The sequence below is a fragment of the Pezoporus occidentalis genome, unplaced genomic scaffold (genome assembly GCF_034315485.1).
Source record: "Pezoporus occidentalis ecotype Australia unplaced genomic scaffold, CSIRO_AGI_Poc_V1 ctg36, whole genome shotgun sequence".
Taxonomy (NCBI): domain Eukaryota; kingdom Metazoa; phylum Chordata; class Aves; order Psittaciformes; family Psittacidae; genus Pezoporus; species Pezoporus occidentalis.
In genome coordinates this window covers 3,289,313-3,311,116 of record NW_026915591.1, presented here as the reverse complement: position 1 = coordinate 3,311,116, position 21,804 = coordinate 3,289,313, and the positions used below count along the sequence as shown (strand labels likewise).

General features: G+C 45.7%; 1 protein-coding gene across 1 annotated transcript in view; it reads right to left on the bottom strand.

Moving 5' to 3' along the window:
- Positions 1 to 21,804, bottom strand: part of RTN1 (reticulon 1) — a 117,490-nt gene that overhangs the window by 39,620 nt on the left and 56,066 nt on the right. Inside the window, exons 2-3 of the mRNA XM_062630777.1 lie at positions 15,103 to 15,840; positions 10,018 to 10,794 (exon numbers count right to left, since the gene is read on the bottom strand). Coding sequence (XP_062486761.1) covers positions 10,018 to 10,794; positions 15,103 to 15,840 — 1,515 coding nt within the window. The remainder of the gene's footprint in view (positions 1 to 10,017; positions 10,795 to 15,102; positions 15,841 to 21,804) is intronic.

The following is a 21,804-nucleotide window of genomic DNA, read 5'->3' as shown; positions in this document are numbered from 1 at the left end:
ATCATAAATTTAAATCTGTCCTGAAACGAGTCCAAACTCTTCATTTGAATCAATCAATCAATCAATCAATCAATGAAACCGGTCACAGAGCATTGCAGAGGTTCAGAAGTGGCATTTCTAGCAGATCAGAAAACAAAATATACCAGAAGTTCCCTGCAACACACTATATTTATAAGAATATTGCATTAAGATGCAAAATATTGTGTGCTAATTAAAGAAAAATATTCTGATTTTTCCTTACCTGATTTGTATTATAGTATATAAACTTCCCCAAGCACCTTCTGAGCTAAAAACTTGAATTGGTGCAGGGAATGCTCTTTAATATCATTTGTAGAAAAGCCTTGCAACCAGTACAGCTTTTCCTTTTCATTATATGCAGGTTGTTCATTGTTTCTGGGTGCCCAGAATAAACTATATATTGTGTCAGCCACAGAAAAGTTAGCAGTAGGTGTTAGATTTCTCTGTCAACAGAGATCTTTGAGGGATAACTATCTCTAGGCACCTGGGAAAAAACAGCTGCCATCAGACTGTCAGTGTCACAGCCTTGCCTGAAAGCTGAGTCACTGGTCACTGATGCCAAGAGAATCCAAAATGGACACCGTGTCAAGATTCTGGCTTTTAAATCGTGCTTGAACTGTGATTCTGCAATTGAGGTGTGTCCACATGAACAGAAAAATCATTCATGCGCAGTTATCTTCTTGCTGTCTTCCCCAAAAGCAGGACTGAGTTCACCTCGGGAGCTTGGCTTTGCAGGGCATGGACATGGATATGGACAAGGGCAAACCAAGCAGTGGGCTTGTGCAGCCCAGCTCACTAAGATAGGTCTTAGCAGATTACATATCTTTTTTCTTCGGACGTCTTCTCAGCAGGTTCCTGCTCGCATACAGATACCCACCCGCTCACTGTGCTTGGCTTAGACTTTGCCATTCATGGCTTTGATAATTAAACATTAAACATAACCATCAGGCATCTGTGTAAAGTCAAACAAGTAGCTCTATCACTGGTCACAATGTAATCTTGACCTGGCAGAACCATTTTATAACACCACCATCTTGTGTCCTATCAAAAAGGTCTGTATACTTCTGTCTGAGTGCTATGACTAATGACAGCTCCTCAGAGGCAGTCCTTTGCTCTAGAAAGGAAGACATATGAAAAGGAAGGATAAAGCCTATAAATTTTTATAGCTCCGTACTTAACTCACAGACAAGCAGTGGAGTGGACAGCAGTCCCAAGAGAAGATGTATGATCCCCCTACGTTAGGCTATGCCCAATTTTAAAAGCACTTCTGAGCATCCAGACACTGTGCTTAAGATGCTTTGACACGCATTAAAAGTTTGACCTTACCCAACACATGGGAAGTAATTTTCATAAGCACAGCCAAAACTCAGGGGAGGAAACAGATGCCAGAGGTGAAATGTCCAAATGCTCAGGCTATGAAGAGCAAAGGTTGTGATCTGAAGGGCATGAGATTTATTGAGACATTTCTGAAGGTCACATCAAGGTCACTCTCTGATGTATATACATGGTGCCTCATGATAGGGCATCACTGCACTTGGTGGTTACTGATCCCTGCTATGCTCCCACCAGACCAGAACTCCGGGGAGAACCCCAGAGCCAGCATCTGACCAGCTCTGCTTTACCCCTCTACAGAGTTCCTGCAACCACTCCTGAGCCCAGAAAATGCCAAACTCCTCCTCTGAAAAAAAATGGTATGGGAGAAGCGGAAGAGAAATCGTGTATAGTACAATCTTGCTGTTGTGCACACTGCTCATTCCCACCACCATGACCTGCACATCTCCAGGTTTCTCCAGCTCAGCTCCAATTATCACAGTTGACTGCTGTAACAAGCTGTCATATGGCAGCTGAACTGCATTACCTGGCCAGAAATGTGGAAGGCAGGCCATACCATGCTCCAACGACAGAAACATTTCCATCTGCTTGGCCCACAGTGAAAAAGTGTAGCTGTGAAGTGTCCACTCCTACTCCATGGGCAGAGGAACATGCCTATGAGTGGCTGCTGAGGCAGCTCAACAAGGATGGAGAACCTCCTCCAGTTACAGTTCTTGGGGTCCTACTGCCTCGGTATTTCAAAAGTCTCTGGAGTGTGACCCTGTGAAATGAGACCATCTGGATTTGTCTGCAGATTCTGTGTCATCACAGCCCACTGTTTGAATCCTATCACATGTTCACAGTAATCCTTTAGATTCCTTTTAGACTCTGAGAAAGCAGAGCTGCAAGTAGCCAGAAGTCAAGACCTCTTGGTCTACCAATCTACTGCTGAACTTCCCAAAATATACATACCATGGAAAGCTGAATCCCTATTCTTCATATGAAAACCACCTCTCCTTGCCACAGCTCTGTATAGAATCATAAAATCGTTAGGGTTGGAAAGGACCTTAAGATCATCAAGTTCCAACCCCCCTGCCATGGGCAGGGACACCTCACACTAAAACATATCACCCAAGGCTTCATCCAACCTGGCCTTGAACACCACCAGGGATGGAGCATTCACAACCTCCCTGGGCAACCTATTCCAGTGCCTCACCACCCTTACAGTAAAGAACTTCTTCCTTATATCCAATCTAAACTTCCCTTGTTTAAGTTTGAACCCATTACCCCTCGTCCTGTCACTACAGTCTCTAATGAAGAGTCCCTCTCCAGCATCCCTATAGCCCCCCTTCAGATACTGGAAGGCTGCTATGAGGTCTCCACGCAGCCTTCTCTTCTCCAGAATGAACAGCCCCAACTTTCACAGCCTGTCTTCATACAGGAGGTGCTCCAGTCCCCTGATCATCCTTGTGGCCCTCCTCTGGACTTGTTCCAACAGTTCCGTGTCCTTTTTATGTTGAGGACACCAAAACTGCACACAATACTCTAAGTGAGGTCTCACAAGATGCCCCAGATGCTTTCATTTGGAACTGCTTTCTTACTCTTTACTGACCATTTTTGATCAATTTAGCCAATAAATACCTAATCAAACACTTTTGCCATAACTTTGGGTTGCTAGGCTACAAAGTCAAGGAAGAACATGCATCAGAGCAGAGAGACAAGAGCAGGCTGAAACATGCCTTTGCTGCATTTTCTCCTGTCCACTGCCTTAGTCTTAAATTCATCCCTGACCTTACACCAGGGAAGCCAAGTAGAGTCATGGAAGTAGAAGACTGGCCTGGACAACAGACTAATTGCCAGTGCTCCAGGTGTGTCCCTAGCATGGGGTTTAGGAATGCAGGTGTCATTTCTTCCTCTAAGACCCTCTATACTTAAGGTACTTCACTGGTTTCAGACTGAGACTGCACATTATAAGTTCCTAAAGAGGACAGATTGAGGAAGGGCCATGAATACAGCAGAGTAAGAGGAGATTTGTGAACCACTGTGGGCTGTAGGATCAGACATCCCAGGAGAAAAAGAAACTATTTTGCTCAGGTGAAGAGTCCGGAAGATTTGTGGAAAAGCTGTAAGTCATGCCCACAGGACCTCTTTCACTCAACACTTGTTCATGGTTCTTGGAAAACACCCACCTCCATAGGTTCATCTGCTCTGCATTAACTGAGCAAGCCCACTTCAGGTGGCATTCTATCTGAACAGTAAGTCATTCAAGTTTCTCTGTTTCTCGGAAGTGGGCAAGCTTATCATGGTTAACTCCATCTTTTCTACTGGGCTTCCCCAACCCTTCGAAAGATTCCTCTATCCCTGTTATCATGCAGAAAATTAACAGAGTCAAATGAGTCCAAGTAGGGAAAGGTGGGTCAGCACACTATGCTGCAGAAGTCTGAAGAGACATTTCCAAGCAATATGGAAGAGATCCCACCTGCAGCAAAGGAACTCATATTGTGCTGCTGCAGTGGGCTGTACAAGCCCAGTCCTACCCTGTAGGGCAGGCAAGTAGCCCACCATCAATGTGAGGATGGCCTCCATGCAAGCATTCTCTCCAGTTTGCTTCAAAAGGATTCAGCCAATGGTAGAAAAGAACAAAGGGAACAAGAAGACAGTTCGGAAAGCTCAAAAACATGACCAAAGAGGAAAAACTGAAGCGGCTAGAACTGCTTAGCCTGAAGTAAAGAATGATGGAAGAACAGCAACTGTTTTCGATAGATGCCTCCGAGCTGGTAGAGGATCTGCCAACAGAGGCTTTTCCAAATGAGTCACAAGCATCTGTCAAGGAATCCTGGCTGTGGGCCAGGATATGGGCTCTCTGGACCTTGTAAAGTTCCTGCCAGCCCACACTGTATGAAGCTACACTGAGTGGTATCTCTAATTTATCCTGCTCTGCAGTGTGCCTGCAGCTCATGGCGCTGAGGCAGCATCACAGGACTAACCCAGATTTGCAGGCTCCAACTCTCAGCTACCCCAAACCTCTGCCTTTGCTGTTCTCAGCATGTTCAGATGGACAGGTAAACAAGACCCTAAGCAAGCTGACCTAACTGCTTTGAGTAAGGGGCTGGATCAGGGACCTCCACAGGTCCCTTTCCACCTAAACCATTCCATGTGGGAGGCAAGCTCAGAGAGATTCACCAACCTAAGATTTGTGGCAAGGCCAGGCCTATATTCACATGTTTACTTCTCCAGGCAGGTTTTACCCCACTCCTCCTACAGCATCACATGGTGAAGCCACTCTAGACCCAGGCAGGAGATCCTTCTCCCTGCACCTTTCACGAACAGGGATTTTCCAAAGGATGCAAAGCTACCGGAGCCCCATAAAAACCAAACTGAAGCACACAAAACAGATGGGTGGGAGTGTGGCGGCACTTACAGCAGATGGCACTAAAATATTAAACTAACATTATCATATGCTTAAGCTGCGGCCTGGCTTACTGATGACTACAGAGCCAGTCTGGTGAAAGCACACAGATGAGAAATGAGCCTCAGGTTGCTAAATCACCCTTCCAAACATCCCCTTCCCACAGGAAAATGCCTCACTAGCAACTTCTCCAACAGCAGGGACATGCTAACGCGATGCAGATGATGTTTTGTTGAACAAAATGAGTTCCAAATAACTTCGTGTCTCTCCTAGATCTCTGCCGCAAAACCACCTCCTTGAGAAACTGTGCAAAATCAGTGTCTGGGGGACCAAGTGCAGCAGGGGGCATGGACCACATTGGGAGATTAAAGGGGAAAAACCCACACTGCTTTGTGCTTGTCCACTGCAGGACAAGCCCTGAACACTATAGGATGCGTCATGAGAGGCACCAGGGAGAAGGGGAAACATGTTCTTCGACTCATGGCATTTGCCAACGACACCTCAAAACCAGAAGTGATCCTGACTGCAGTTTATGATACTACCTGAGAGACACCTGGCCACCGCATAGAGATGGGTGGCTATGAACCTTAAGGGTGCGTTGTAAGTACACACACTTGTAGGGCACTAACCAGATTAATGCTACAAAAAGCCTTTTCTAAGGCATAAAAATCAGGATGCCTCATAGCACGGTAGCATAGGACTGTGCTGGAACCCTGTCTGGAGCCTGGGTCCTGCCAGTTGTGCCATCTAGCATGAGTCACAGCACAACCCCATAGCTCTGGGCCTGGTTTTTCCTTTTCCTTTGCTATATTCTGACATGAAATGAAAAGAAAATGAAAGTAAACATTACTGTGAATGTCCACATCCTTTTCTTTCTTGTTAATCTGAGCTCAGACATCTGATATGAAACGTAATAAGCTGCTGCACGTTTCATTAAAAGGATCAAGCAGAAGGAATCTCCTAAGATACTCACTGAAGGAGAGACTCAAGAGAGACATGATGACCCAGCACAGGGGAAATCTCTGACCAGGACCAGGTCCCCAGGTTGTGGGACACCAGCATACAGTAAGACAGGCCACCCTGGCTGAGAGCAACCAACATGCATGGCAAGAGAAGACGGGAAAGCATTCACAGCCAGAATGCTTCTTCCAAGCCCACTTTGGCCCAGGCTTCTCATAAACTGCCTCTGGCTAAAGGAAACAAGAAGCAAGTCTTTTCTGGAATTTCCTGCATGCACAGCCTGGATGTCACCAGGGCTATGCAATGTCACAGCCCTGTGCAGGGCACACCAACCAGTTGAATTATCTCCCAAAGTTTGTGAAAAATCTCTTGCAAGACAGGGTTTTCTTAGAATAAACCTAAAAATCTGCACTCCTTGCTCTGGCTACTGCAAAACACAAATGCATCTGGTCTTCCTTCTCTGTGGCTGAAACCTCCTTTCCTGCAGAGCCAGATGTGCTCTAAGCACTGTTGTGTAACAGCTGTGTCCACCTCTGGGAGGAGATGCCAGCAGTAAAGTGGGAGCAGCAACAACAGAACAGCAGATGTCTTGGTACAGCTTTACCTTCCCCTCTGCAGGAGTCAAAGGAGTCATAGATAGCAACTGCGTAACTGGCCAAAACAAAGCCTGTGTTGCTACAAGCAACGAGATCTTTCTGACCATGCACAAAAGCATGACCATGTTTAGCAGCTAAAAGCATGGGAATAGCTCCACTCCTTCAAATTATGATAGGCAGCTCCAGTAAAATGGAGGTAGGAAGTCGCTGCCCATTTTTGTTATTGCCACTGGATGGCAACAGACGTTAAGCAGAGACGTTGAGTTATTACTGCACAAACCACACATGCGCTTGTTGTGATCTACCTTCTATTTAAGGGGAATGTGCTTTCAGCACACCTAGAAGACCCACCAGAAAGGCCTCTGAGGGATTAAGCCACAGGCTGACAATAACAGAGCCAGCAGGACTGTTCCAGGGTCAGGTTGAACGCTGGACATTCACTTTGTACAGCTTCTCCATGTATTTCCTGGAGCATGCACTCAAAATCAATTTTTGTCTTGCCAGCCCAGGGCAAACTCTTCTGATAAGACATGCAAAGTATATTTAATGCCATGGGTATCAGTGAAAAACTACTTGGTGGAATGAAAGCATCACGCTGGGAAATAGTTAACACTTGTATGTGAAACTGACGGCTGACTTTTGAAAGTTACATAAACCTGGCTATGCACTGGCCAACAGACACAGATTTACGCATAAGTGTTAAAAACACATCCAGGCTGTTGAACAGTTTCACCTGAGCCATCAGTTTCCTATGAACCTCCGGAAATACTGGACTAGCACTGACTTGCAGTGGTACCACAATTTGGAGGTGACATGTTACAAGGAGTTAACAGGAAACAACGAAGGTTTTTCTGTTTTCTATCTTCTAACAAGCACATACTCACACCTTGTTGCTATTCTCTTAATGACAGATAACTATAATTAAGATAATTCTCAGGTAATGAATGACGACAGCGTTCTTGCTTTGGGTGACATCTCTCTGCTGCACCTCCATTGTGCGGCACTGCCACATCTCCCTCTATTCTCATCACTTTGGCTGAGTGTGGCCCATGACAAATGCCTGCCAGGTGCATCTGAGTTGGTGTATGACACACATGATGCAGTGACGAAAAGCTCTACCAAGACCTCAAGTTCATGCTATGAAGTCCCTGTCCCCTTGGATGTGCTCTGCCACATCATTTCACTGCCAGCCAATGTGGCTCCAGGCTGATGGAGGCTAGGAGGACCCATGGAGATTGTCTGGTCCCACCAAGCCCATTAACACATCCCTGAATTCACCTTTGATAACTTAAAGACTGCTGAAGGGTTTCACATTAAATCTCCAAGTGAGGGACAAGCTCTCCTTTCCTAGGTCAGAAGGAAAAGCCCTATACTTTCAAGGTGAAAATTTAACTAGCACCCAGACATGGCAACCTATGCAGCAAATACCCATGACTGGAAGGTAGTGTAAACTAGACCCCATTACCACCTGTATATCCTTATCCTGTGCCCACCTTGCAATACCTTGGAATCAGCTTTAAAATGTTACACAAGATTTAGCAATAATCTTCTTGAGAGGCTTGGGTTTGTTTTCCTTGCCTTGGGCACTAGAGTGTCTCAAGGGAGAAAAGCACATACTGAATTAGCCTTTGACACACCACAATTAGCTGTCTTGTGTCTGTCCTGGAGGAAAAGTGCTTGCCACTACTGTCCTATGGGAATGCAGATAGGAAACATGGACACACTGCAACAGAGAGAAAGTCTGCTTATGCACGCAGGGATTTTCTCTGACCACCATATGCGAACAAAGCTCTGTTAGCATCAGTCTAGTAATAGAAATTAAATGAGACACAAACAATAGGCAAAAAAAAAAATCTGAATACAATCAAGAAGCACTGAAAACATCAAAACTGAGGGACAGTCAATTAGGTGCCTGTGTGATATTCTCCAACTTCTTTCCCAAGTCCAAGACCAAACTGTTACTTGTCTGCCCAGAACAGCACACAGAATACAACACAGCTGCAGAGCCCCAATGCTAGACACTGCAGGAAGGCTGTGTAAGGCAAATTTAATCAGCCCTACAATCAGCTTCTAGGGTTTGCGCAGGGCCTGGGCCAGTCCCAGTCCCACAAAAGGGGAATTTAGGTAGGGAGAAGGAGATGATTGGAACTCATTCTAATTTTGAGCAAACTAAGCGATGGGCAGCATGACATTGTGACCTCTGAGAATCTGTCAGGAAAACATAAGTATTAATCATGTTCCTATTCAGCCTATTAATGTAATTACCACTAAGATTATCAGTATTAACATCTTATATTGCCCTACAGATCTTGCAGTCCTCAGCACACTGTGCAAGATCAGGCTGTTTCCTTACTAGATTTACACGCTTGGGTTCACAGCACTAGATAAATCAGTTGTAAAAGTGTGCCACTTAAACAAGTCTACCACATCTCCAGGCCATCATGTGGTCAAACACACAAATGCAGACAGAGGAAGATGCTCTCTAGGCAGCAGGGCTGGGGTTTGCCCGCCTCCACCTCTAGCCAGCTGTTTTCAAGGAAGCAGCAGCTCTCTCAATTGCAAAACAACACCTGACACTACAGCTGTGGACAGCCGCTGCCTCCCAGCCCAGCCCTGGGAGATGGCAGAGCAGGAGCGGGGCAGCCCCACTGCCGCTCCCTCTCTCTCACATCAGCCTACAAAGCCAGAGGCACACGAAGGTCCTGGCTATTAGAGCTGCATCTTGCAAAGAATGAAATGCCTTTTCCTCTTGTGTGCCTTTTTAACTAAGCTGGTTACAGGCTGCAGGGACACTGGCAGTGTCAGCGTGCGCTGACCGTGTGCTACCCCTTGGTCCTCGGGGTCTAGTTCAGACCAAAAGCTGGTAGTGCCTCTAGAGGTTTGGTGGGTCCAGGCAGACCTCAGTGCCTGGCACAGCAAGCCCACACCTGGCTGGCTGTACACTGGCTTTGGACGGATCCTATGGGGAGACAAGTGCCCTTGAGCCCACCTGTGTACCTGGGAAGTGTCCTGCCTTCCATCTCCCAGAGCTGGATTAGGGAAGGGGCTTTCAGAGGGACACACAGGATGCCCCCGCAAGGCACACAGAGCTGGGATGAGCATGCCCAAACCACTCGCCACCCTGCACTAGCCTGGAAGCGTATACAAACCCCTCATTATTCAGGATGGATGGTGTCAGCCACTGTGAGAGATTCATTTAAGCTGAACCAGCTTCAGAAACATCCAGACCCATCAAACTCAACCCCTGTCCTACAAATATCTTTTTTTTTGTCTAAACTTATCTTCAAAGACATTATCCTTACATTTCTGGGAGGGACAGGACCACCTCCCTGGTTGCACCCTTTTCCTGGGGCAAGGCAGGTATTTCAAAAGAAACAGTAATTTGTTGCTCTTTGTCCTCCAGATGCCTGATGTACAAATCAGCCTTATACTACTGGGGTTCCTGCTTGATCCAGTATACATTTAAGCCTGAAAGTTATTGTTGCTGGCATCTTTTATTGTTTCCCCAAAACAATAAAAGGGGAAGGAGAAAAAGATGATGATGGGAAGGTGTGATCATAGGTGCATTGTCACAGGCATGCCCAGCTTTGAGCTGAGGTTTTCTAGTGACAGCAGCTCCTCCTGCTCTGCACTACTAACATCTGCCCTGCAAGGAACAGCCACTGCTTCCTCCTCCCACTTCTCATCAACACTTCAAAGAACAGCATAAACATCTGCATTTACCTTTCTGCTTATTTAAAAATGGCAGTAGGGGTGAAGCCAAGAGACTTCTCTTTCCAGAGTCCTTGGAAGATACTTTACTTTGGTTAACAACAGTTTCTTCAATGGGTTTCTTCAGGATTATTCTTTCCTTCAGCTCCTCAGTGCTGATGGCAGAGGCTGGGGCTTCAGCACTTACTTTTGGTGCAGCAAAGGAGCATTTCAGATAGGATGTGGACTCTGCCAGGTTTTCCCTGTTCATCCTGCTCTCTGTCGTTTTACTTGCTTCATAGTCTGAGGCATCAGTGCGCGAACTGTTCTCTTCCTTGATAATGTCCATAGGCTTCATCACAGGGGAGTCCTGCTCCCTCTTTGGGCTCTCTTCAGAGGCCGATGAGGCATCACAGGACTCAATGATGAGCTCACTGTCGAGCTCAGCCTCCCGCTCCTCTCGTAGGATGCTGTACTGTATGGAGGGGGAGGCAGGTGATGGAGGGGGCCCTCCAATATGGCTGAAGGTCATGTAGTTGGAGTGCAGCACCTCCTCAGCAGCCAGTGGGTCCTCTGAGACCAGCTCGATCTCAGAGTCCCCTGATTCAGCGCTGCTGGCTTCATTATCCAGGGGTGAGGAGGCGGTAGGGCGCCCAGGTTTGACCCGCTGGTCTCTCTTCTCAGTGGAAAGGGCTGGCGACTGCTGCACCTCTGGGGTCTCAAAGGAAAAGCTTTTTGCTTCCTTGATGGCACTGATGAGTTCATCCTCCGACAGGCTGCCTTTGCCCTGCGACTCTGAACCGGATGGTTCTGCCATCCAGAAAGGAAGAGGAGAAAAAGGGAAAAAAGTGTTAAGAATGAGATTTTCTGGCTGCTTAGGCAACAAACACAACAGATTTCATGCCAGCACAGATCCCTCTGGCAGGGCTGGCAACACAGGCAGAAAGTCTCCCCATCTGGGATGACTAACAGTAATAACAGCTTGCCCTTACAGAGCATTTCCCATGCACATACTTGTTACAACAGAGGTATCATTAGTATCGTTTACTGAGGAAACAGCTGGAGAACAAGGCAGTGCTGCTCAGTGCTTGGCCAGTGGCTCAGCAGTATGGTTTTTACCAGGAAAACCACCCACCATGAGGAACACAGGCTCAGGCCACACATGACAGTGTCTGACTGTCACCAACAGATACAGGTCTGTTCCAGGGACAAACACACACAACAGGGCTGGTGGATTTCTGACACCACTGGTCATAACAAGCTATGTGCAGTAGTTTTGTCAAACTTTAACTTTCAGGTATGGAAAGTTTCAGGTCAGAGTTTTTTCTAAGCTTTTTTCAGGAGAGCAGGTGGCGAATTTTCTGTTTGATTTTATCTCAATTAGGTCCAAGACTGAAACTCCTATTTTTACCTTAATTCTTTATAACATTGAGAACTATGTTAACCAAAATCGTAACTGATCAACTTGTCACTCAAAATTTGAAACAAAAAAATTCTTCTGCATTTTCTGGCTCACACTGGAAGAAGATAGAGAGTAAAAATGAACCCTTGAAAAGGCTGCCTGGTCACCCAGGATTAGCAAGGAGATCACATCCCCTACTAGAAGTGGACCCAGCACCAGAATTTCTGCCTGTTCTGGCTGTATACCACTTTACCATGTAGGATTTTGTAATGAAATAACAAATAAAGTAAAACTGCATGCAAAACGTTCACAACATGAGGCAACGGAGACAGCACGAACCACTGTCCTGTGTTAGCGCGTGGGCAAAGATTTCCCTTGATCATTCACAGAGCACCAGCCAGCACAGATGCCCTGGAGCACCAGAAGCAAGGCCAGCCAGGCTGCCTCAGCCCATCTGTGCCACGGGGGACCACAGCAGCAGTGCACACCCTATCTCCAGCCAGCACCTGGCTGCCACTGCCTCCTGCTTTCCACCTCCCACATCACTGACCCAGAGATCTCTGCCATCCACACACAAGACCCTCCCTGTTGAGGGGAAGAAGGGCTGAATTCCCCAGTGTTGTTGAAACAGCCATCAAGCACACAGGTAAACTGTCCTCTGAGCGAAGTGCTCATTCACTAATTTTATATCATTATTAATGTGACAGAGGTCACTGAGCGGCATTGCAGGCGGTGGAGGTTCAAGAAAGCCATCAGAAAGGTAGACCATCAGGTTTCCTTTTGCTGATGCTGGTGAAGAGACTCATGCAGCATGCAGCCTGCATCCACATATCTGGGGATGCCATCAGGGGTAAGTTTTCCACCCCCTTGGTTGCAGGTGGGATCCCTGAGCTGACCTGTTCCCAGTGATATTTGCCTTCAGCCCAACTCCGCTTCAGGTGCAGCCACTGGCATCAGCCCCCCCAAGCCCACTCAGCAACACTGACCACCTCACGAAGCTCCTCTACAACAGGGGGTGGGAAAGAGATTTTATCAGACCTGACCTGGGATAAAAAAATACTATTTCTGAATATTTCCTGAATAAATTTTTCACGGCAATAGCACGATTTCTTCCTGGTCATATGCTTTCCCCAGGATGAATCAGATAAAGGGGGAGATTTTAATTATAGCACCCAAGCCATGATGTTCTGCTGGGAAATGGGAAGAAAAACAACCTCCCCATATCCCTTCAAGCAATTCTGGTTTGAACGTCTGCAGTACACATCATCGGTAATTTTGAGCACGTATCGTTGCCATGTCTGCAGCTCCTCCAACAAAACATCTCTCTTGTAACACATTCCTCTCACATGAGAAAGTCCTTCTGCAACCCATGGTATGGCCATAGTCAGGATGAAGGTGTTTGGGGCTGTTCCGACACACTACTGCGTGGACGCTGCTAAGTTTCTGTCGCATTGGCTGCGCTGAGCAGGAGCCTGCGCACCCTTTTCCTCCGGCTGCAGGAAGCCTGCGTGAGCTGCGCCACTCTCCCGCATTCCCATGTGTGAGCGTTTTCTCCCTGAGCGATGACTTAATCCGGCAGGCATCCGAACAGGCATGTGACTGCCAGCCCTTGCAGCGCAGCAACGCACGGTCGCTCGGCTTCACCCCACTCCTGCCCTCGCTGGCAGTTTGTAACTCTCAGCCATGGCATTTACCTTGCAAACAAAGTCCTTTGTGGCCAGCAGCAGGGTGTCACATCTACCACTGGCACGGGAAAGCATGTAAATACCCACCGCCTGTCAGCACCAGCACGGTGCATAAACAGACCACGTCTTCCTTCCCCAGAAAGAAGATGGCCAGTAATTAAAAGTAAACCCTTTTAAAAAGCCCTGATCCAAGCAGGGGGGAAGGAGGGGTTTTGCCAGAATACTTGAGGTGTACCTAGGAGGGACAACTTTGCTGGGTCACTGAGTAGAAACAGGGGGTTTCTACCCAGCCGTAGGTTTTACATTTCTTCCTCACTTACGAACACAGAGTCTGGCGCTGCATGTCCCTGGCTACAGGAAAGGGGGAAAATCGAGAGAAAACACTCTGCAGGAGCCAGCCCCTAAAAGAACCTGCCTGCTTCTTTCCTTAACGCAGTAGGATCAGTAGTGATTCTGGCTTTCCAGCACCCAGAGGCAAGGCAGTGGGACCTCCCAGGGCTACTCGGGCAGTGCTGGGGATCAGCTTTGCCCACGGAAAGGTACATTTCTGTGTTGACAATTACGCCAGCCGCTCCAGTGCCTCCCAGTCAGGCAGCAGTTATGAGGCTCAGCCACGCACTGTTCAGCTACTTCGATGGAATACGGTTATCAAGAGTCACAAAGGCAGCCTTGAACAGTCATCGAAGACTGAATAAATAACAATTAGTGCCTGGAGTTCTTAATTACCTTGTAGTGCAAAAAGTGTAAATCGATAAAAAAATGGCACATCTCTGAAGTAGCATGTGATGTCACCTAGTCAGATAGAAGAAGAAAAAATGGGATTCTGAAGTCTATTTACAAGCTAAAGTTTCTGGCTGATGAAGGCAGGATAAACTCACAGCTGCAGTGAACTCTATCTCTTTTCTTTGTGTGTGAAAAGTGTACAAATGCATACACAGTTTTGGGTAGGAGCTAGGTATTTCTCTAAGGGTAGGTATTAGTCTGGGTGGAAATCCCAAACTGGAATTTTAAGGAAATTCCAGTTGATTTTTAAATGTTTCTAGATGCCATCAAAGCAATGGAAATTTCAGCTTGGGGATGTTCATTGTCAGATGTTCCTTGACAAAGGGCTAGGATTCCAGGACACTGAAATTTAGTTTTAAGCCTGAAAATTCTTTTTCCTGTTACAGAACTTTATTCCTTTTTAAAACACTACCCTGCTTTTGTATTTTAGCAGTGTGAAGAGGGAAAATGAAGAATAGGTATTAAGTACTACTGCAGTAATCAGGCAATAAAGAAATGTATAAATATGGGATTTTAATGTCCACCCAACAGGAATCAAGAGCCTTTATAAAAGACTGGCCCTTTGATCCTCCAGTCCTCTTTGTAAATAAGGTGACAGCATTTCCCTCAGCACTTTTTAAAAGCAGCTCTTTCACTTGAAAACAGCACTTACTTTTAACAATTTAACCTTATACTCTACAAGAGGAAAGAGGTGTTAAAACAGACAGTAATATTTAAAATATGAACCCAGATGTTTGCAGTGCCCTGGTCCCACACATCTCATTTCCTTTGCGGAGCATGGCCAGCCATGGTGACTCCAAAATCACCATGATCCAGCCCGAACTGTTGCCTGGCTGACAATGTCCTCAGTGACACACACCAGCTCACAACTTCCTCTTAAGGAGAAATCCCCTTGGGTACCAGGCTCAGCAAGCCTGTATCTGGCCCCAGCCATCCTCCTGGGCAGCTCTCTTCAACATACTTCTGTAGATCCCCAGCCCTGTCTTCCCCTGTTCTCACAGAGAAAGGGCAGCCCACCCTGAGCAGTGTGTTAGTGATGGGCAGCACAGTTTGCACTCCGCTTCAGTCTGGCAATGTAACTGATGCTTGAGCAGATCAGAAAAGCCTCCAGATATGGACACCCATTAATGTCTGCTCACACCCACCTGGACCCACCCCACAAACCCATATTAATTCTCTAGCATGCAGGGCTACAATTGCAACCACTCTCTGAATACAAAAATAACCAGTGCCGTGCACCAGCATTACCTGTGCCAGAAGACGGTGGCGTGACAGACCCCGGGCTGTCATCTTCTGGCTCTGACACTGTCACTGTTGGTACCACCTCGTGGCTTGGCTTCAGGCCAGTCTCTGGCTGAGCTGGGCTTGACTCTTTGCTGACAGCTTCCCCAGCATTTTCTGTCTTGGTGAGTGTGATCTTGATGGGGGCTGTAATGTCAGAGGCACTGTGCTGATCTCCAGACCTTGTGTCTTCAAGCTGATCTTGCTCTTTGGCTTCCTTCATGCTCTCTGAAGCCGGTCGCTGAGGTTCAGCAGTGTGGCTGGATCTGGTGGATATTCCCTGGTACTTATCGATAAGGTCTGGGCTCTCGTCTTCTGAGTCAGGCTCATGTTTCTCTTGGTACTTTATTTCTTCTGATCTACTTATGTCCATGTATTTATAAGCTTCTGCTTTCATCGGATCTGCTAAGGTTTTATCAACTTCGGTAGACTCTGCAGGGGTCATCTCTATTCCCGAATCTGAGCTAAACAAACCATGGGACTCAAACCCAGTCACATCTTGAACAGGATGCCCCAGTGCGTTAAACCCCTCTGTGCTGCCCGAGCAGGGAATGGGGCTGTTTTCCTGCTGATAAATGCCCATGTAATAGGTGGAGTCCCGTGGGGTGGTGTAGTGGACGTCCGAGATCAGAGAGGTGTAGAAGGAGCTGTCACCCCCATTGGCAGTGGAGCCGTAGTCAAAGAGGTGTGAGGAGCCTGTGACACCTAAAGCAAAGACACAAAAATAATGCACAGTGAAGAGACAAGTGCCTGCATGCATCAATCTTTCTGCGAAGCTGTACTCACTCCCTGCAGATTTTAGATTCAGTTTGTGCACTGAGCTTAGCTTTGCTTGCAAGCTCTTTGGGACTGTCTCTTACTATACCTTTGGGCAATAGTGGCACATCTGTCAGACAAAGCTTCCAGCTGCTGTTGTATCTTAAAATAGCTATAACGATGCTGATAGCTGCTAAGAGTTCCTGGCCAATATTTATCCAGCCTGTGTATAAAAATCTTCAGTGGCAATCCCACAACCTCCCTCACAATCCAACCCAGGAGCTCACCATCAAATATTCTTAAAAAAAAATAAAATCTAATGTCCAATACAAACCAAATCTAGAGCTAAAAGGGGTTGGGTTGGTTTTGTTTTTGTTTGTTTGTTTTTGTTTGTTTGGTTTTTTTTGCTTTTAATGCAGAGGAATGGAAGAGTTTCAACCTAATGAAACTTTTAACAAAATAAATCTGCTGGGCAGAAATTTAGGTGCAAAGTTTGTAGGCAGCTTTAGATTTCATTTTCACTTTTAAGAGTAACCACCCTAAGTTTGTGAAATAGCAGGGCAGAGACTAAACAGCCTCATTTTGTTATTTCCACATGCCCAAAAAGCCGTATCCTGTGTGCATCATCTACAAAGCATGCCAGCATGAAAGTGGTTAAACCTCTTACCATACCCATGCATCATTTTTATTCACCACCTCTAATTCCCTTTGTCAAGCTTTAAGTTCCTGGGGATGATGCTAATTAAATTACAAACAATGGCCACTCTCTATTTGCAGCATTAATATAAAGCACAGTTCAACAACGGGAACAGCGAGATCCCCCATGAGGGAGGTGGGAGGTGGGAAGACAAATTTTTATAAGGGCTGAGGGAACAGGGATGTAGAGGAACAGAGCTAATGCCTGTAGGAGCTGGTGTCTGTAGGAGGGCGGTAGCCTGTTAACTGCTTGCGCGCAGATACACATTGCATCGCAGAGGCTGGCTGGCTTTCTCATCACCCTGCAAGGGATGTGGGGCTCCTGACATGCTCCATGTGTGCCATGTCCAGGGCTTCCATGCACAATGCAAACTGAACAGTAACATTAAAGGGGTATTTGCTGCTGCTGCAAAGCCAGAAACTGGGTGATGTCAGCATGAAAGCTCCTGAGCTACTTGCACTTTGTTATTTTCTTTCTCCTCTCACATACATAACAATACCATCTCTAAATACCATTGCAACTGTTTTTTCCCCACAGCCTTCCACGCATTAGATACATGCAGCTCATTTAGTGGACCCTGAAGCAATTCCCCCCCCTCCAACATTGTCCACTGTGTAGCTACAGGTTTTATTTTACTGCACAGCCTCACTGGATTTGACATGCACAACACAAGCCCTGCACAAAGGCATAATGACCATTTCCCTCACCATATTTTTGCATCGCTCAGTGCTATGATGACATGCAAGCAACTTCTCTTCCCTGGGCCTTCAGGGTAGGAATGACATGCTTCTCCTCTTACAAGAGAGTCCTGGTAGCATAAGGAAAAAGTGCCATTCCTTGCTTTTCAGCCTGTCTACGCTACCTGCTCCTGTGTGTCCATCCTCACTGACTTCAGGTGCTGCCAGTCCCCCTCCAGCCCTTACTGCTAATCTGCTACTGCACACACTGCTGACAGCCGCTGGCATGTGTGTGTAAGGATGGCAGCTGCCTTTGCCATACAAGAGCACAGGGCAAGGGGTACTGTAGCTAGCAGGTGAAAAATTATCATCACCATTCCCAGTCATGCCCAGGCTTCAGTTTTCCCTCTTCTACAGAGCACTACACAGAACTTTAAACAGAAATACTTATGTTCAAGGTAAGATCTTGTTTCACAGTGGTGAGGGTCAGTGCAGAGATTTTTCCTATGCATGTGAATTTGGGACTACTTTTTCCTCTCGGTCTGTGTAGATTTACATTCACCTACTTTAAATTTCACCTTCTGTTTTCCTGCCAGCTCATTCAGGGCTGCAAGCTCCTTTTGTAACTCACTGCAGGCAGCTCTCTTCCAAATGACTCAGTCTCATCAGGAAAGCTACGTGAGAACGGAGACTAAGCAGAAAACCACAGTGAAACAAAGCAGAGTAAGGGCTAAGCTGGGCTGTCCAGCATCCACATCAGGTCCTACCTGAGGTCACCCAGTGCCTCACAAGGATAGCGCATACCCAAGAAAACATTTCTAAATGATCAGTGAGCAAAAAGGGAGAGGTATTTTTTTCTTTCTAGTATTTTTCTTGCTGAAGTTGCCTTTTCTGAAAATTGTCCATAAACAGGCTTGGATTTTCACAAATGTGTTGGTTAGCTGGAATTATCTGATGCATTGTTTATGCCAATATATTTCAGGCTGTGAATTGCTGACTACGTACTTTTCATGCCTGTTGCTGCCAGTATCTGCTGTTCTTAATTTACTATTTGTTCTGGGTGAGTAGCTGTCTAAATCATAGGGTTTCGGGGCTGCTCTTTCATTAGATGTTTCTTCTGTGCTTACTGGTCCTCATCCAAAGCCCACCAAACTCACTAGAAAAGTTCCCAATGATTCTGCGTGGCTTTGGACCAGCTCAGGATGGCTGCGCTATACTTTCTGCTCTAAGTGCTCATGAAAAATACATCACATCACCATCAGTGAACAAAAATACATTCCTACAAACATTTCACTATTGCTAGCAAAGGGGGGACACAGGCAGAGTCTAAAGGAGATTGAAGTTGCTGTCAAACCAATATTCATAGACGCTGTTTGCAGCTTTCATTTCTGCTTTGTCCGTAGTATATGTGAGCCAGATGCACATGCATTTGCAGCACTTAGTAATGCTGATCAATATATCAGTGTAAGGGTTTCTAATGCATTTGTGTCAGGTGCTTCATAGCAGAAGTTATCACAAGCCAAGAGAGCTTGCAGAAGAGCCACTGTGATAAAGAGAGCCTGGGAAGATATTTTCCTATTCTTTAAGATATTCATCAGCAGAAAGAGAAATAACCCTGAAATAGCCATCAACAGAAACATCACATTTTCATAGAGAACAAATCCAGTTCTGTAGGAGATGTTAACAGAAGAGTTCAGTTAAAATGGACTCACTGTTGGCCATAAACCTTTATTTTTCTGCAGTGGTTTTGCAAATAACAACGAAACCAGAAAATGCATTTCTTACTGGGGTTCAGGAGGAAGACAAAGAGTTAAAGGGTGTGGAAGCATGTCCATGCGCATGTGTGAGCAGAGAGAGGGTTCACATTAGCAGGACATAGAGGAATCCCAACTGTCAAGGCAGCCGCAGAGTCAAGAGCACTGAAGACAGAAGAAACGACCTAATTGCCAGGATTTAATTCAAGTCTCTCTTTCCACAGGGAATGATTTAAAGCCATTGGTAAAACTGCATCTTATTTGGGAAGTATGAATCTATCAGCTATTAGGCTGGCTATTAAAGACATGGAAACCTATAATAGCTGAACAGATTTTTGTTGAAGAATAGTGTATTCAGAGCCTGGTGATTAAGCAATGTCCTCCCTTACTTGGGGTTTATTTAGTTCAATATCCGTGGGAAGGAGAAGTCTTGAATAGCACTGGTAATGGATGGCAGTATCAGATTTGAATTCACCATTGTTACAAAGGGGTGGGATTTTTACTCTGGATTTCCCTCGAACATGCCCAAAAATTTGCCTGCCAATTCAGGTAAAGCAAAGCTATTCAGTGCCTGAGAGGAACAGTCATGCTTTATTGTAACATAAGCCCTCAGGAAATAATTCCACTTCCTGCGACCAGCTAAGAAGTAATGGGTCTGATCCAATCATTTCATCACAGCTGAGATGCTCAGCAAGTTACATGTGTTTTCAACTGTAAAGAAAAAAAGTAAATTGAAAATGACTGGTTTGTTTCCTCAGAATGAGTAAATGAATGCTCCAGAAATCGTCTCCTACAGCACTGGATTTAGAGCTATTTAGCGATTTACACAGGAAATAATTTAGAAATCATTGGTTCCATGGAGAGTAACTCTTAATTTAAGAAAGGCAGCTGAAGCCAAATTTGGATCAATGCAAGAGGAAACAAAAGGTTACCTGAGGGTAATAAAAAAGAGCTAATTTAAATAAACTGATTTTCCCCCAACTACAGTATGCTCAATCTTCCTAAAATTGATCACTTCAGAATATTTTGTTCAATTTTCAATAAAATAACCAGCTTCTGCGTTAACCTGTCTTTCTTAATCTTTGCATGCAACTCTGGTGACCTTCAAGGGCACAGACAGACTGACAGAGAAGGACATGACATTTCAGTTCTGCAGAACAGCTGGCGACCCTGCAAAGCGAGGTTCAGTATTTATCATGTGTCAATAAATCAATCAGAATTACTAATTTTCAAGAGGGGGGAGAACTAATCTTTAATTAGATTATGCTATTTTTACAGCCTAGAGCTGCACTGAGGAGAGGAAGGATCTTTGGTTGCAATGGGAGGAATCAAGGTTTCAGCGACCTTTACAGACAAAAGCAGAATAGTGTGAGAAAGCCGCTTCCAGCAAATTCCTGTAAGTCTTTTAAATAGTTGGCTCTGACTTTTGCTTTGGATATTGAGCCTCAGGAGTCATTACCAGTGCTGCAGGGCTGCCAGCTCCCAAAAGCAGGGCATCCCCACCTCCCTGTCATATCCATGCAGATCACAGCCTCCTGGCGACAAGGTCCACCTTGTCCTGTTCAGACAGTCTCTGCCCTGTGGTAATTTATGGACCAGAGATAATAACAAGCAAAGCCCCATAAACAAGGAGAGTACTCTTGTTTGGCTGGCCCCAAATGATGCTAGAAGGTCTCTCAGGCCACATGTCACTCCCAGTACCTCAGCCCTTTCGGTGTCATCCAGAGATTTTAGATGACAAAGAGGCCAAAACTGAGTGACAGGTGTTTTCCAGCACAGCAACTTTGCTATGATCCAAGATTCCCAAAGGCACTGCAGAGCTCAGGGGTATGTAGTGACTTACTTTCAGCACTGAGACTAAAGCCTGGCTCTTAAAAAGATACCCCAGGTTGTCTTAAAGACTCAAGGAAGATTGAGTGCTTTGCCAAGCTTTCTATTTTATAATTACTCTCTCACCTAGGGAAACCTAATTTCATAGCAAGGCTGATTCTTTCAATCCAAGGAGCCATTATGGTGTCCCATTGCACCTGACAGCGATGCACGACAGTCTCATTGCCCAGACCTTGCCACCACCTAAACATCTGTATCAGGAGATCAAACCACAGCTCACGGTTCTCTCTGATGATCAGCTCAGACCATGTTTCCCTGCCCAACATCAGCAGCTTACTTTCCAGTCACTCCTTCACTTTTATCCTTCATCCATGACCATTAGATAGATGCATCTTCTTGCTTTCTTCCAAATACACAACAAAAGTAGCTATTGAACAGTCCTGGCTTTTCTGAAACAAATTGTAAATTTTGTCATCAGCCACTAGCAAAAAAGCCTGTGCTTGACTTTGGTTTTTCTTTATTCCCAACCTATCCTTAAAAAGGAGAAAATAAGGGAAAGACTTTTTCATATTCTTTTGACCTTGATACACAATATCTCACTGTTTCTTTTTAGTTTCCTAACTCAGTTATCTTCCTTTTTAAAACTCATATAATAGTACTTCACTGTTTTCTCATATATAGTCATGTACATCTTTATCCATATGTTCAGTGTTTTATCACTTTTCTATGTCTCTTTACAGTACCCAGATGGATGAGCTCTCCCAAGTCTATCTCCAAATTCAAAGCACACCCTGTTTTCTTAGATAGAGACCAAGCTGTTTCTTCCTCTCTGCTTGATTTCAAGTCCAACTCAAATCTCAGGAAAGCTCCACAGATTTCCATCTGTCCTTTGCTAGTACCAGTCCCAGCAGTGACTCAGGCTGCTTGCACAAGTAGCAGAGTCATCTCTCAGCCC